Below are 12,581 nucleotides of genomic sequence, written 5' to 3' on the forward strand. Positions count from 1 at the left end.
GACAATTTGAGGGAACTCACTTTTGATAAAATATGGCCCTTTTGTCTCCACCTCTACTGCTGAAATGCTAACAATTATGTGTCATGCACAATACAAAGTCATATACTGGCCCACAAGGTTTAAACACAATGGGCCTGATTCTAACTTTGGAGGACGGTGTTAAACCGTCCCAAAAGTGGCGGATATACCACCTACCGTATTACGAGTTCCATAGGATATAATGGACTCGTAATACGGTAGGTGGTATATCCGCCACTTTTGGGACGGTTTAACACCGTCCTCCAAAGTTAGAATCAGGCCCAATGTATGCATTCCTTCAATTTTCATATTTTAGTGTTAATCACATAACACCCATCACCTTAAGTCCCCTGTATGGCAGAGATTTGGGATATTTCAATCTACACATCGAACCCTTAACCGCAGGTTTTAGTGAAGATCTCGCAATCTCCATAACTTTACGGAGCTTTCAAAATATTATACACTTTCCTTTGCACTGTCGAGGTCAGACTCTTGTTTTTACATGTGCAAAAGTTATGATAGTCTCACATCTGAGCTGTCACACACTTAACTGGTCAAACCACACTGGAATAACTTTCAGACTGTCCATCCCAACGACAACATGGATCCCACTACATGAAACCTTTATTCTTGATAGCAGTAATTAAATTAGGTGCTGATATTGTTCTGTATTTATTCATCACCCATATTTCAGTCCTTTGATCTCACTCAACTAGAGCTTCTGCGAGCTGAAGGTTGAAATCATATTCCTGAGATCCTGAAATGCACTTCACACGTGATAAGGTACCCCACCAGACAAAAATAAACCATGACAGGTTGTTCAAATTTTAATTTATTGGTACTCGCCAAATAAGCAAATGTGAACTAAGCAAATATAATATTGAACATGCCTATGTTTTCGAGACAAAACATAGAATTGCAGATGGGTAGATGTTAATGAAAGGGATTTGTTCACCATGGGATTACGGCTCATATTATAAACAATGATAAATTATCTAGATATTACCTTCAGACACTTGCATGTCATGTCTGTGTCCAATACTTCGTTATGATCAACAACACATTTTTCATTTTTAGTAAAAGATTAAAAACGGATGGTACACGTTGTGAAAATGAAGCAAGAAATGCTTATTTAATTGCAGCCTTAGAGTTTTAAAATGATCAATCGTTTGTCATGATATTTTTATCATTATTTTTCTTTAGTATTTTAAATTATTTTTCATCATTTGCAATCTTAGAATTTTTTTTTTAAATAGAACAGTGGGTGTTTTGCTGTTTAGTCTAGGTCTTTTGAAGAAACAAATGCCTTTTCCTTTTGTGATGGCCATTAGTAATATTACTGTGAGGCTTCTTTGATTTTAGAAAGCAAGAATCTGGCCGAAGGTCTCTTATTTTTTTTCACAGTTGTGATGTCAGAGCAGTACTAATGTGGGTTTTTAAAAGTGTGTTGTTGTATTAACCTGTATAGTACATTGAGAAACGTATCCTTTTAACACTACCAGCAGTCCAAATAACAGCACAAAACAGCTTGACAATATCAGTAAATGGACATAATTGAAATACATGATTGATAATCCTTGGGAAATTTCTGTAGTCTGTGAAACTGAAATCAATGTGATTGTAAATTTACAATCCACAACTGCTATTTACCTTACCTTTTTTTTACTTGTGATTAATGTCTGTTCCCTCGCATATCCTGTGGGTGTCTTGTAGGCAACTCATTGGAAAGGCGCAATCTAGGATGCTGACATGACAACTTCATAAGCTTCTTGTACAACCACACATCCCATGTAAAATGTATTACAACCTACTAGGGCAACTATAAGACTGGAGGACGCACATGACAGCAACTACTAGGAAATGCTTAGGAACAAGATCATAATGTGCTGTGGGAAATCCGTATATAACTATTCTATAGGTTTCCAACAATAATTTAGGGCCAGATGTAGCACGCCGTTTGCATGGCGCAAACTGTGAAAAACACAGTTTGCACCATGCAAACGGCCTCCGGCAATGCTCATTCCCAAATTGCGAGTCGGTACCGACTTGCAATTTGGGAATGCAACTCGCATTCATTCGGTGTTCCCTTCCTATTTGCGACTCGCATCGCAATTCAGACTTGCTTTGTGACCGCGAATGTGGTCGCAAAGCAACTCGCAGTTACCACCAGTGTCACATTGGTGGTAACTCATTCGCAAAAGGGAAGGGGTCCCCATGGGACCCCTTCCCCTTTTTGAATGTCGTCAAAAATATTTTTTCAGAGCAGGAAAAAACGGAAAAAACGAAACCAAATGGTTTTGGTATTTTTTTCATTTTGCAACTCATTTTCCTTTAAGGAAAACGGGCTGCCGAATGAAAAAAAAAACTGCTTTATTTAAAAAGCAGTCACAGACATGGAGGTCTGCTGACTTCAGCAGGCCACCATCCCTGTGAGTGCAGGGACTCGCTATGGGGTCGCAAAAAGCGACCCACCTCATTAATTTTAATGAGGTGGGTCTTTGCGACCCCATAGCGAGTCGCAGAAGGTGTCTGAGACACCATTCTGCATATGCTTTTGCGAGTTGCACCGACTCGCAATTTCAGACTCGCAAAAGCATATCTTGCTACATCTGGCCCTTAGTTTTGACATGCAATTATTGTATATGGATACAACATAGTGAAAGCACAAACGCTATGTGAACTGCAAGTCTCATATAAAACATGCTATTGTCATTATTCATCTCATGTGTGTGCACTGCTTTCTTTGATTCAAAGAGGTGCATGCACCCCCAAATATGTGAAAAGACTACTGCTGTATAGGTCAGTGATGCCAATAAAAAAAAGTATTGGTAAAGGAATGCCTTGCAGGTGAATTACAATATGTACTCACATCATTCACATTCAAATATAAACACAGTATTTACTTTAAAAGAGAGTATGTAGTTGGTGCATATCAGAACGTCCCAGAAAACAAGCAACCAATACCAAAAGGGCTACGGTGGAGGCTGATCAGCTGCAAAATACACAACAATACAGTGAGCAATAGAACTCCAACAAAACTCACAATATTTGATATTTTCTAAAGGACATATGCTCATCAATACGAACATGACCACCATTTTCTATGGTTTCATCGTTTATGTTTCGCAAATACATACATTTCAAATAGATGTACCAATAAATCGCAAGAATTGTGTGAAACACCGTTAACGTTTTTAGGTAAAGTGGACTCATACAAATTGGAAATCCACTGCTATTACTGAGTACTGATACGTGATAACAGTATGCTTTATGGAAATGGATTGCCAAGTAGATCATATGATTTTTTAAATGAAAACAATGGCTTCTTTGTAATTGTCAGTTGCCAATTGTAGACTAAGCTCAAGAAACCGGGATGGAAGAACAAAAGATGTTCTGTAGGAAATGGAAATGCCGTATTATGCACTTATTGATTTTGTTGCCGTAGTCATGGTAATTCAAGTCTATGGCATGAAACGAAAGCAAAGTGCCTGCAGATGTAACATGCTCAGATGAGGAGAAATAACATCAGAGGGAGATGTGGGCAATGAGGCAAGCAGCCTCACTCCAACAAAATGTACTGGATCTACCCACGTCTTCCAACCAGCTCCAGCTGTGAAATATAGCATGTATTTGGAGCCCTACAATTTTATGTTCAATGTTCAAAGGGAAAAGGCCAATGCTAATATGTTACTGCACTTAATATTTAGATGTTCAAAACCGTGAACTATAGCAGACGCAGATCATGGAGGTCTTGTTACGACATCACAGGCGTGACACATACAGAGACCGATTTATGAATGCTGGTGTTATTATTGACTCTCTTACATGATGGGCAAGTTTATTCTTGAGCAGCAGCTTTTGGGTTTATTTACAAAACTTCCATTCTGAAGAACACTAAAAATTACATATTTTTCATAGCAACTACTCTGAATATTTTCTGAGTTTGTGTAAAGTACGCCACTTTGTGATTAGGGAATGTAGAGATTTTTAAAACTAACTTTAGAAAAGGTCTCACCAAAAATAGTTTCCCCTAACAAGTCCTTTCTTCATTCACAACAACCCCCTTCCCAAACCCTGTGGCTATTGGGTGGCTGGTTTTCCTTCCCATTTTCGAAAGCTGTAGCATAAGCATTGTGACAAGCGTGGGAATTTCTTAAAATAGTTTGGAAATATCAAAAAGTTACATATGAAAAAACATTTGCTTGCGATTATCATTAATCAATCCCCTGCAATAACCCAAAGGGTGCCCACAATCTAATAGGAAACGAAAGAGTGCTAAAAATACATATATGAACCTAAAATACTCACCTTTAATTTACAGACTTATGTCAAATTTTCTACTTTCGAAACCACAGTGTAACTTCTGCAAGCATGAGTTACTCCTATTTACAGGTGTAAGGCAGAAACGAGGCTTACGGATTGCAATGTCAATAATAGCAACTATGAAGTTATGTCAACTATTATAACACTTAACCATTACTGAAGGGTCATAAGAAATAATATTTTAAGGGTCCTACCATGATGAAGCAATGAGGCAAATGAAGGGGTTTTTGAATTAAAACAAAAGATGACAGCAAAATTAACATATCTCAGGAACGCACCTGTCTGACAATACATTTCTAAACTACAAAGCACAAACGGATGCATAAAATCCATGCTCCTTTTTCTAAAGAATAACTTTGTAAAAACTTAAAATATAAAGCACAAATACAATTAGCACACAAGTTGTACATCGTACGGGAATGCTCACATAATTTCTTTAAAAAAAAAACCTAAAGGTAACAGAAATATGGACAATAGAAAACATCTTCTCAATTCAATAGTAGTTTAAAACTTTATTTGTACTAGGAAATTAATCGCTGAAAGCAACATTTATTAATTTGCTCCAAATCTAGAGGAGCAATGACTCTCTTTTTCAATGACTTGAAACGTATTTGCATTGTCTTATAAAACTTGCAGTACAAAATACGAAGATCAATAGATTTTCAAAATTTAACCATATTCAACAATTTGCATGTACAATGAGAATTAGACAAATCGGTTATTGGCATCAAGGTCACAAAGGGCAATCATCATACTCATTTTACTTACACTCACAGAGATGTTGATAAGCAGTACAAATTCTATGTACCAACCTCACCAGATATATTAAAAGAGCATATCATTGCACATATTAAAAACAGCCAAAAGACTCCCTGTCCCTAAAGCAAATGTTCTGCTTTAGTAAAAGCAGATAGTCAATTCAGGATACAAAAAATGCACCCATTGATCGCTTGACTATAAAAGAATGAATACTGTATTTAGATGTAGAGGATTGTACACAGTGAAACGGCTCAGTGTCTGTGTATGATACACTGCCACAATCATAGTTTGTTACTTCAGATTACTGTGGCCAAGATTAAGAAATTAAATACAAGCTATAACAACTGTATATGTTATTGCAAGAAGAGGACACACACTTGTGCTTAAGCAGTGATGTGCAAGAGGCTTTTTTGTACAGGTTCTCCTCGTGTAAAGGTTTACAGTGACTTCTGGAAGACATGTCCTCTTCTGCAAGAAACAACAGAATCAGGAGGAGGACAGGGCTGTGCCATCTTGAATTGAGATTACAGAATTATAAACTCATCATTCAACTTCAGCAATAAACATCCTACGGTTTTCACTTGATATTTCACCACAAGACACGAGAATGGCCTAAAAAAACAGAGACACAGTTTTTGGCCAAAACAGTTCTTTCCCCTGAACAGACAATATTAAAATATGATGGCCCAGCACAAAACTAGTGCTCGAGTCCACCATTATCAGTACCAGAGGCCTAGAAACATGGTGATCCGACCTCAAAAGCAACAGTAAAAGCTGTATAGAAGAATATTTCCTGAATAAACGTTTCCTGAACATGGTTCAGATTATTGGATATGCCAACTAAGCACAATGCCTATCAGAGACATTTATTGTATACCCAAATCCTACTTGTTGCCACACATGGTGTGCCACAAGCAGTGTAAATGTTATCCTATTCAAAGGTTCTTGAACATCAACTTCAGGCAGCATTTTACCTTTATTTTAAGTTTGCATATCATTGTTTTAGAAAGATGAAACAATCTTTTAACATATCTTTTATGTATGCCTTCTCATCAATCGTGATAAATCATTTCCTGCACACAAATCTACACTTATCCTAATCTAGATCAGATATCTCTAATTTTGTTTTAAATAAGGGATAAAATGTTGCCCAAATGTCTAAAAACAAATACACACATTTACTACTTCTAGAAAAGACACAATGCCTTAAAAAAGATACAATTTGTATCAACAGTAGAAGGTACTTCTGGATGTTCAGGGATTTCTTTTCAGACTGCCACAAGCATACCATTATAATCAACACTGATCAGGTTTGCCTATATATCATAGGAAAGTTGGCACGCACGGATGACCACTGAAGAACCTGGTACACTTTGCAGAACCATAAATCCACAACAAACAGATGGTCCTTAAATGCAGAGGTCCACCGCTATCTACCAGCAAAACCTACTTCTAACTCACGGTGCGCAACCAGCAAGATTCCGACTTCAAAAACCAGAAATATCCATTACTACAGCTAGAGCAGGCACGTTGCCTGAGCCAACAGCTAAACCATTTGTACCAAAAATATTTTTAATACTACAAGCACACATAAAAATCCTAAATCCACTAAATGTACAATATATTACAAAAGAAATGTTTAAATTAGCATTTATAGTTAAAATATCATTTATTACCATAGTGCATTATTAATAAATGTTGCATATCCTCATCACACAGGACCTTGTTTTAGGCCAGGTTCGATAAATAGTGAGAAAACAACATATTAAATATAAACTCTGCATTGACAATAAGAAGGATTTATGTTGAAAACAGGTAGATATTGACCCGAATAGGAACTTCGGTCCTGCCTAGCCTTGCTCCAGAGAAAAACAATGCTGTGCCACCTGTAGAACCGAGTGCCATTAACTTATGCAGCTTAGCTTCGATTAGATAGAAGCCATTGACGCTGAGACCCCACTTAAGAATCAGGTCACAATGGCTTATGCTTCATCCATAAACACAGAGGGCTTGCGGGATCTCTTTAAGTGATTGCATCTGCTCTCCTTGTGTCATTTGCATCAAATAAATCTTTAACTACAACAAAAACAATTATAAAAAGAATTAAAAGTGCCATGTTTGTATAACAAAAAATATCACTACTCACCATTAACAGGTTAACTTACATTTCTTAAAAGAAAACAAAACAGTGCTGTATTAAATCTTTGTTGTATATAAATAATGATTATATAGCACAAAGAGCAATAGGGTAACAAAATGCTCAAGAAAGTTTCAAACTAGTCTTGCTTAGACAGAATGATTGGCTAGGCTTTATGGTGCTTGTTAAACTTTCTGCACAACCTTTGGATCCAAGTGATTGGATAAGCATAAAAGTAAAATTAAATTATTAAAACTGGATTGATAACACGAGGATTTAAAAAGTGCTGAATATGACACCCCTGATGCACCAAAATTGATAATCAATAGACTAGGCGATAGCCCTATCAAAACTAGGCTGGTTACACTCGCCAGCCCAAACACAAGCTTCAAGTTAGAACGTAAAATAATTCTGTATTACTTCTCAATGTGCAGGGCTAAGCATACAGAATTCATGATACAGTAGTTCACAAAAATGGATTACGATATAAACTCCTTGCTGAAAAGGAGATCACAAATGCTACTGTAGCAAACCTCCCTCAGCATTAGAGCTGAACCACAGAAAACGGCTTCACATCACAAAAGATGCATGACTTTTTTAATAGCCCAGCTGCGATTTTTCCACTAAAATTGCTGCAGCAAGCTGCTGGGCATCAGTCATATGGGGGTTCCTTTTCATCACGATTCTAACAAGTTCAGCAGGGAAGATGTTACACAGGTTTACAAAGACCTTCTCCCTTGTGTCCTGGTACCTGGGAGGTTCTGGTGGCATTGCACAGTATGGTATCCTCCACATCTGTTCATGCTGTTCTGGTAAGCTTTGGAAGGCAAATTGCTCGTAACATGGCTGAGAAGTGTTACTTGGTAGTGAATAGTTATGACGGTAACCATAACCATCTGTCCCAAAATTCTGCCTTTCCCAACATCCAGGGCCATCCTGACCCAAATAGGGCTTTCTTTGTCTTAATGGAGAATTCTCATACAACCGGGAGTCAGAGATGCTCTCTACTCTTGTGGACACAAGGGACCTCCCTAGGTGCAGATTTTTAGAATGATGGGAACTCTGAGGCACAGTGTAGTCATTAGGGCAACTAGAGCGTGCCCCAACAGCCGGATGCTGCAGATGTACAGCCATGTAGGGACCTTGAGGTTTGTGATGATGCTTTGGTTCCTCGTGCCCATAACTTTGCACCCTGCTTAAAGAATCATGGTAACTTGGCACAAAGGGTTTGGAGTTCAGGTGGCTGTGTGGGTGCAAATGGTGGCACTTGTTGTCTTCCAGCTGTGGGTCAGGAGAGCTAACATAAGACCGGTCATTATAACCTGCATATGAATCGCTGCTCCCACAGCTCATGCTTCCTTCACTGCTACAATCAGAGGCCACAGAACTAATTCGGTAATCTGTATCCAAGGAGAAACGGCGTTCTGGACTCCGTGGAGGAGCAGTGATGCTGAGGTTTGCATATGCATTCATCATGGAGTAATATCCTACATCGACAGGTGACTCACATTTTGGGTAATGGTCATAAGGAATGGTTCCATGATTTTTGGTTGACATGATCATTGGAGGGTACGGTGCCTGCGGCCTTGGTTCCTGAGATTGAAGGTGAACCTCATTGCTTGAAGGTGTAACATTTTGGGGTTTTGTAGGTGAAGGGTTCGCTAGGCTAACTAAGGAAGGTACAGACCGGGTTTCCAGCTTATTTTTGGTGGGAAGCTTGTCTTCCAAATCTTGATAGGTTTGAGATCTTAAGCTTGGATCTGACTGCCTCTTTGGGGCTGGGCGCTTGAGGTCAGAAGTGCTCTCAGTCTTAATGCTCGAAGGAACACTATTGCTTTTTACCAATCCCCCTTCACTTGCTGCTTTGGCTACAGTGCTCCTTGACATGGCACGAAGTTCGTCAGCAACAGATCGCATTGGCTGAGTTCCTCTTTCTGGATGATAATACTTGCACTTGTGCCCGTAGGTGCATTTCTTCCCTAGATGAGAAAAAATAATAATTGCATTTTAGTGCACAAACCTTTATTATCAGAATAATCTTGAAAGTGTTTTGATCAGCTCACAACATGAATCAGTGAATGACAGAAAACAGTCACTACGTACATTTAAATAAAGCAGCATCATAGAATTTATTTCTGTCCATTTGAATCGTCAATCATCTATAGCTTATAAGCCATTTCAACATTTTTTATAAGAAGCCTTATCCAAACAAAACTGACAAAGTAAAGCAATTTAATCTCCAAGTAGCACTAGAGATCATAGCCTTTGATTGTTGTACCAAATTGTCTGGCGCTGCTACTAACAGTTCTTTGACACCAATAAATATATGGCAGTAAAGTGTATTAGCAATTATCTTAAACAATCACCAGAAAAGCCAATTCATCTGGTCTTTACCATCATTCCACAGAGCTATTGGCTTTGACACTGTTTGCTTATTTTAACATTCTAAGATGACTAACACATTTACAAGCAATGTTTCAGCCATGCTTGAATATTAAACAATAATAAAATATGTAAAAATCATTCCAAGATGGTCACCCATGCGCCTACACACATATCATGGTCAGATGTCCATCTTGGAATGGGTTTTAAGAAAGTATAAGAAATACCAATAAAAATATGGCTTCCAGTATATCCACACATGGATGCATACATGGTCAGCTATATTGGAATGGTGTTTTAATTATTTTTTGTTAATAACGAATGGCAACATGGCTGCAGATAGCAGTCATCATCCTCCTATCTTGTCTCCCTATCTCGCTCATCACCTCCTCGGCTGGTCCTTTTACCATTTTCTCTGCCCCTATGGGGTCTCTTTCATCTTCTCTCCCTATGCCACACGCCAGTCCCATAGGCACACATCACGTTCTTTCCCTGGTGAACAAACTGGATTAGTCAAGACTCCCAGTTAATCAAAACTAATCTTCAGAGCCTTATTCATATCACTTCGAAGCTCAAATCAAATCAAATCAAATCATTAGCATTTGTAAAGCGCGCTACTCACCCGTGCGGGTCTCAAGGCGCTAGGGGGGGAAGGGGGGGTTATCGCTGCTCGAACAGCCAAGTCTTTAGGAGTCTCCGGAAAGCGGAGTGGTCCTGGGTGGTCCTGAGGCTGGTGGGGAGGGAGTTCCAGGTCTTGGCCGCCAGGAAGGAGAAAGATCTCCCACCCGCCGTGGAGCGGCGGGTGCGAGGGACGGCAGCAAGTGCGAGGCCAGCGGAGCGGAGGGGGCGGGTGGGGACGTAGAAGCTGAGGCGTCTGTTGAGGTATTCCGGTCCCTTGTTGTGGAGGGCTTTGTGTGCGTGGGTGAGAAGACGGAAGGTGATCCTTTTGCTGACTGGGAGCCAATGCAGGTGTCTCAGGTGTGCGGAGATGTGGCTGTTGCGGGGTACGTCGAGGATGAGGCGGGCCGAGGCGTTTTGGATGCGTTGCAGGCGGTTTTGGAGTTTGGCGGTGGTCCCGGCGTAGAGGGTGTTGCCGTAGTCCAGGCGACTCGTGACAAGGGCGTGGGTCACGGTTTTTCTGGTGTCGGCGGGGATCCAGCGGAAGATCTTGCGGAGCATGCGGAGAGTGAGGAAGCAGGCGGAGGACACGGCGTTGACTTGCTTGGTCATGGTGAGAAGAGGGTCCAAGATGAAGCCGAGGTTGCGGGCGTGGTCTGCGGGGGTCGGTGCGGTGCCGAGGGCCGTGGGCCACCAGGAGTCGTCCCAGGCGGACGGGGTGTTGCCGAGGATGAGGACTTCCGTTTTTTCAGAGTTCAGCTTTAGGCGGCTGAGCCTCATCCAATCTGCGACGTCCTTCATACCCTCTTGTAGGTTGGTCTTGGCGCTGGCGGGGTCCTTGGTGAGGGAGAGTACAAGTTGGGTGTCGTCGGCGTAGGAGGTGATGATGATGTCGTGCTTGCGTACGATGTCGGCGAGGGGGCTCATGTAGACATTGAAGAGTGTCGGGCTGAGCGATGAGCCTTGAGGTACGCCGCAGATGATCTTGGTGGGTTCTGAGCGAAACGGAGGGAGGCAAACTCTTTGGGAGCGGTTAGCGAGGAAGGAGGCGATCCAGTCCAGGGCCTGGCCTTGGATCCCGGTGGAGCGTAGGCGGGTGATTAGGGTGCGGTGACAGACGGTGTCAAAGGCAGCCGAGAGGTCGAGGAGAATGAGGGCGACTGTTTCACCGTTGTCCATCAGGGTTCTGATGTCGTCTGTGACTGAGATGAGGGCGGTTTCCGTGCTGTGGTTGGTTCGGAATCCGGTTTGTGAAGGGTCGAGCAGGTTGTTGTCTTCCAGGAAGGTGGTCAGCTGTTTGTTGACGGTCTTTTCTATTACCTTGGCTGGGAAAGGTAGAAGAGAGATGGGGCGGAAGTTTTTCAGGTCGCTTGGGTCAGCCGTAGGTTTCTTTAGTAGGGCGTTGACTTCAGCGTGCTTCCAGCATTCGGGGAAGGTAGCAGAAGAAAAAGAAGAGTTGATGACGGTCTGGAGGTGCGGGGCGATGATGTCGTCGGCTTTGTTAAAGATGAAGTGCGGGCAGGGGTCCGAAGGGGCGCCGGAGTGGATAGAGTTCATGATGGATTTGGTTTCTTCCGTGTTGATGTGGGTCCAGTTGTTGAGGGTGATGTCCGGGGAAGCGGGTTCAGTGGTGTATGGTTGGGTCTGGTGTCCGAAGCTGTCGTGGAGGTCGCTGATCTTGCGATGGAAGAAAGTGGCGAGGGATTCGCACAAATCCTGTGAGGGCGTGACGGCGTTGGCGCTGGCGCTGGGGTTGGAGAACTCTTTGACGATGCTGAAGAGTTCTCTGCTGTTGTGGCTGTTTTTGTCTAGTCTGTCGGTGAAAAAGTTCCTTTTGGCAGTGCGGATCAGGTGGTGGTGTTCGCGTGTAGCGTTCTTGAGGGCGGTCATGTTGTCAGCGGTGTGGTCCTTGCGCCAGGCCTTCTCAAGGGCACGACAAGTTTTCTTTGATTCTTTGAGGGTGTCAGAGAACCAGAGAGGTTTTTTGGTGTTGGTCTGTCGATGCGTGCGTTTGAGGGGAGCAAGGTTGTCAGCGCAGTTGGAGATCCAGTTTGTGAGGTTGAGAGCTGCGTCGTTGGGGTCGGTGGTGAGGGTGGGTTGGTTGGCGGCGAGAGCGGAGAAGAGTTGCTCTTCAGGGATCTTGTTCCACTGTCGACGAGGGATGGGTTGAGTGCGGAGGTGGGAGGTCTCGCGTCGGAATGTGAAGTGGACGCAGCTGTGGTCGGTCCAGTGCAGGGCAGAGGTGTGGCTGAAGAAGACGTGTTTGCTGGCGGAGAAGATAGGGTCGAGCGTGTGTCCGGCGATGTGGGTGGCGGTGTTCACCAGTTGTTTGAGGCCGAGGTTG

At 42.0% G+C, this 12,581-nt stretch overlaps 1 protein-coding gene across 1 annotated transcript in view; it reads right to left on the bottom strand.

Annotated features, from left to right (window-relative positions):
• Positions 1-4,833: 4,833 nt before the first annotated feature.
• The window catches only part of ZC3H12C (zinc finger CCCH-type containing 12C), a 98,161-nt gene continuing 90,413 nt past the window's right edge, over positions 4,834-12,581 (bottom strand). The window contains exon 6 of the mRNA XM_069202308.1: positions 4,834-9,216. Coding sequence (XP_069058409.1) covers positions 7,835-9,216 — 1,382 coding nt within the window. The 3' untranslated portion in view covers positions 4,834-7,834. The remainder of the gene's footprint in view (positions 9,217-12,581) is intronic.

Source organism: Pleurodeles waltl, chromosome 8, assembly GCF_031143425.1.
Source record: "Pleurodeles waltl isolate 20211129_DDA chromosome 8, aPleWal1.hap1.20221129, whole genome shotgun sequence".
NCBI lineage: Eukaryota > Metazoa > Chordata > Amphibia > Caudata > Salamandridae > Pleurodeles > Pleurodeles waltl.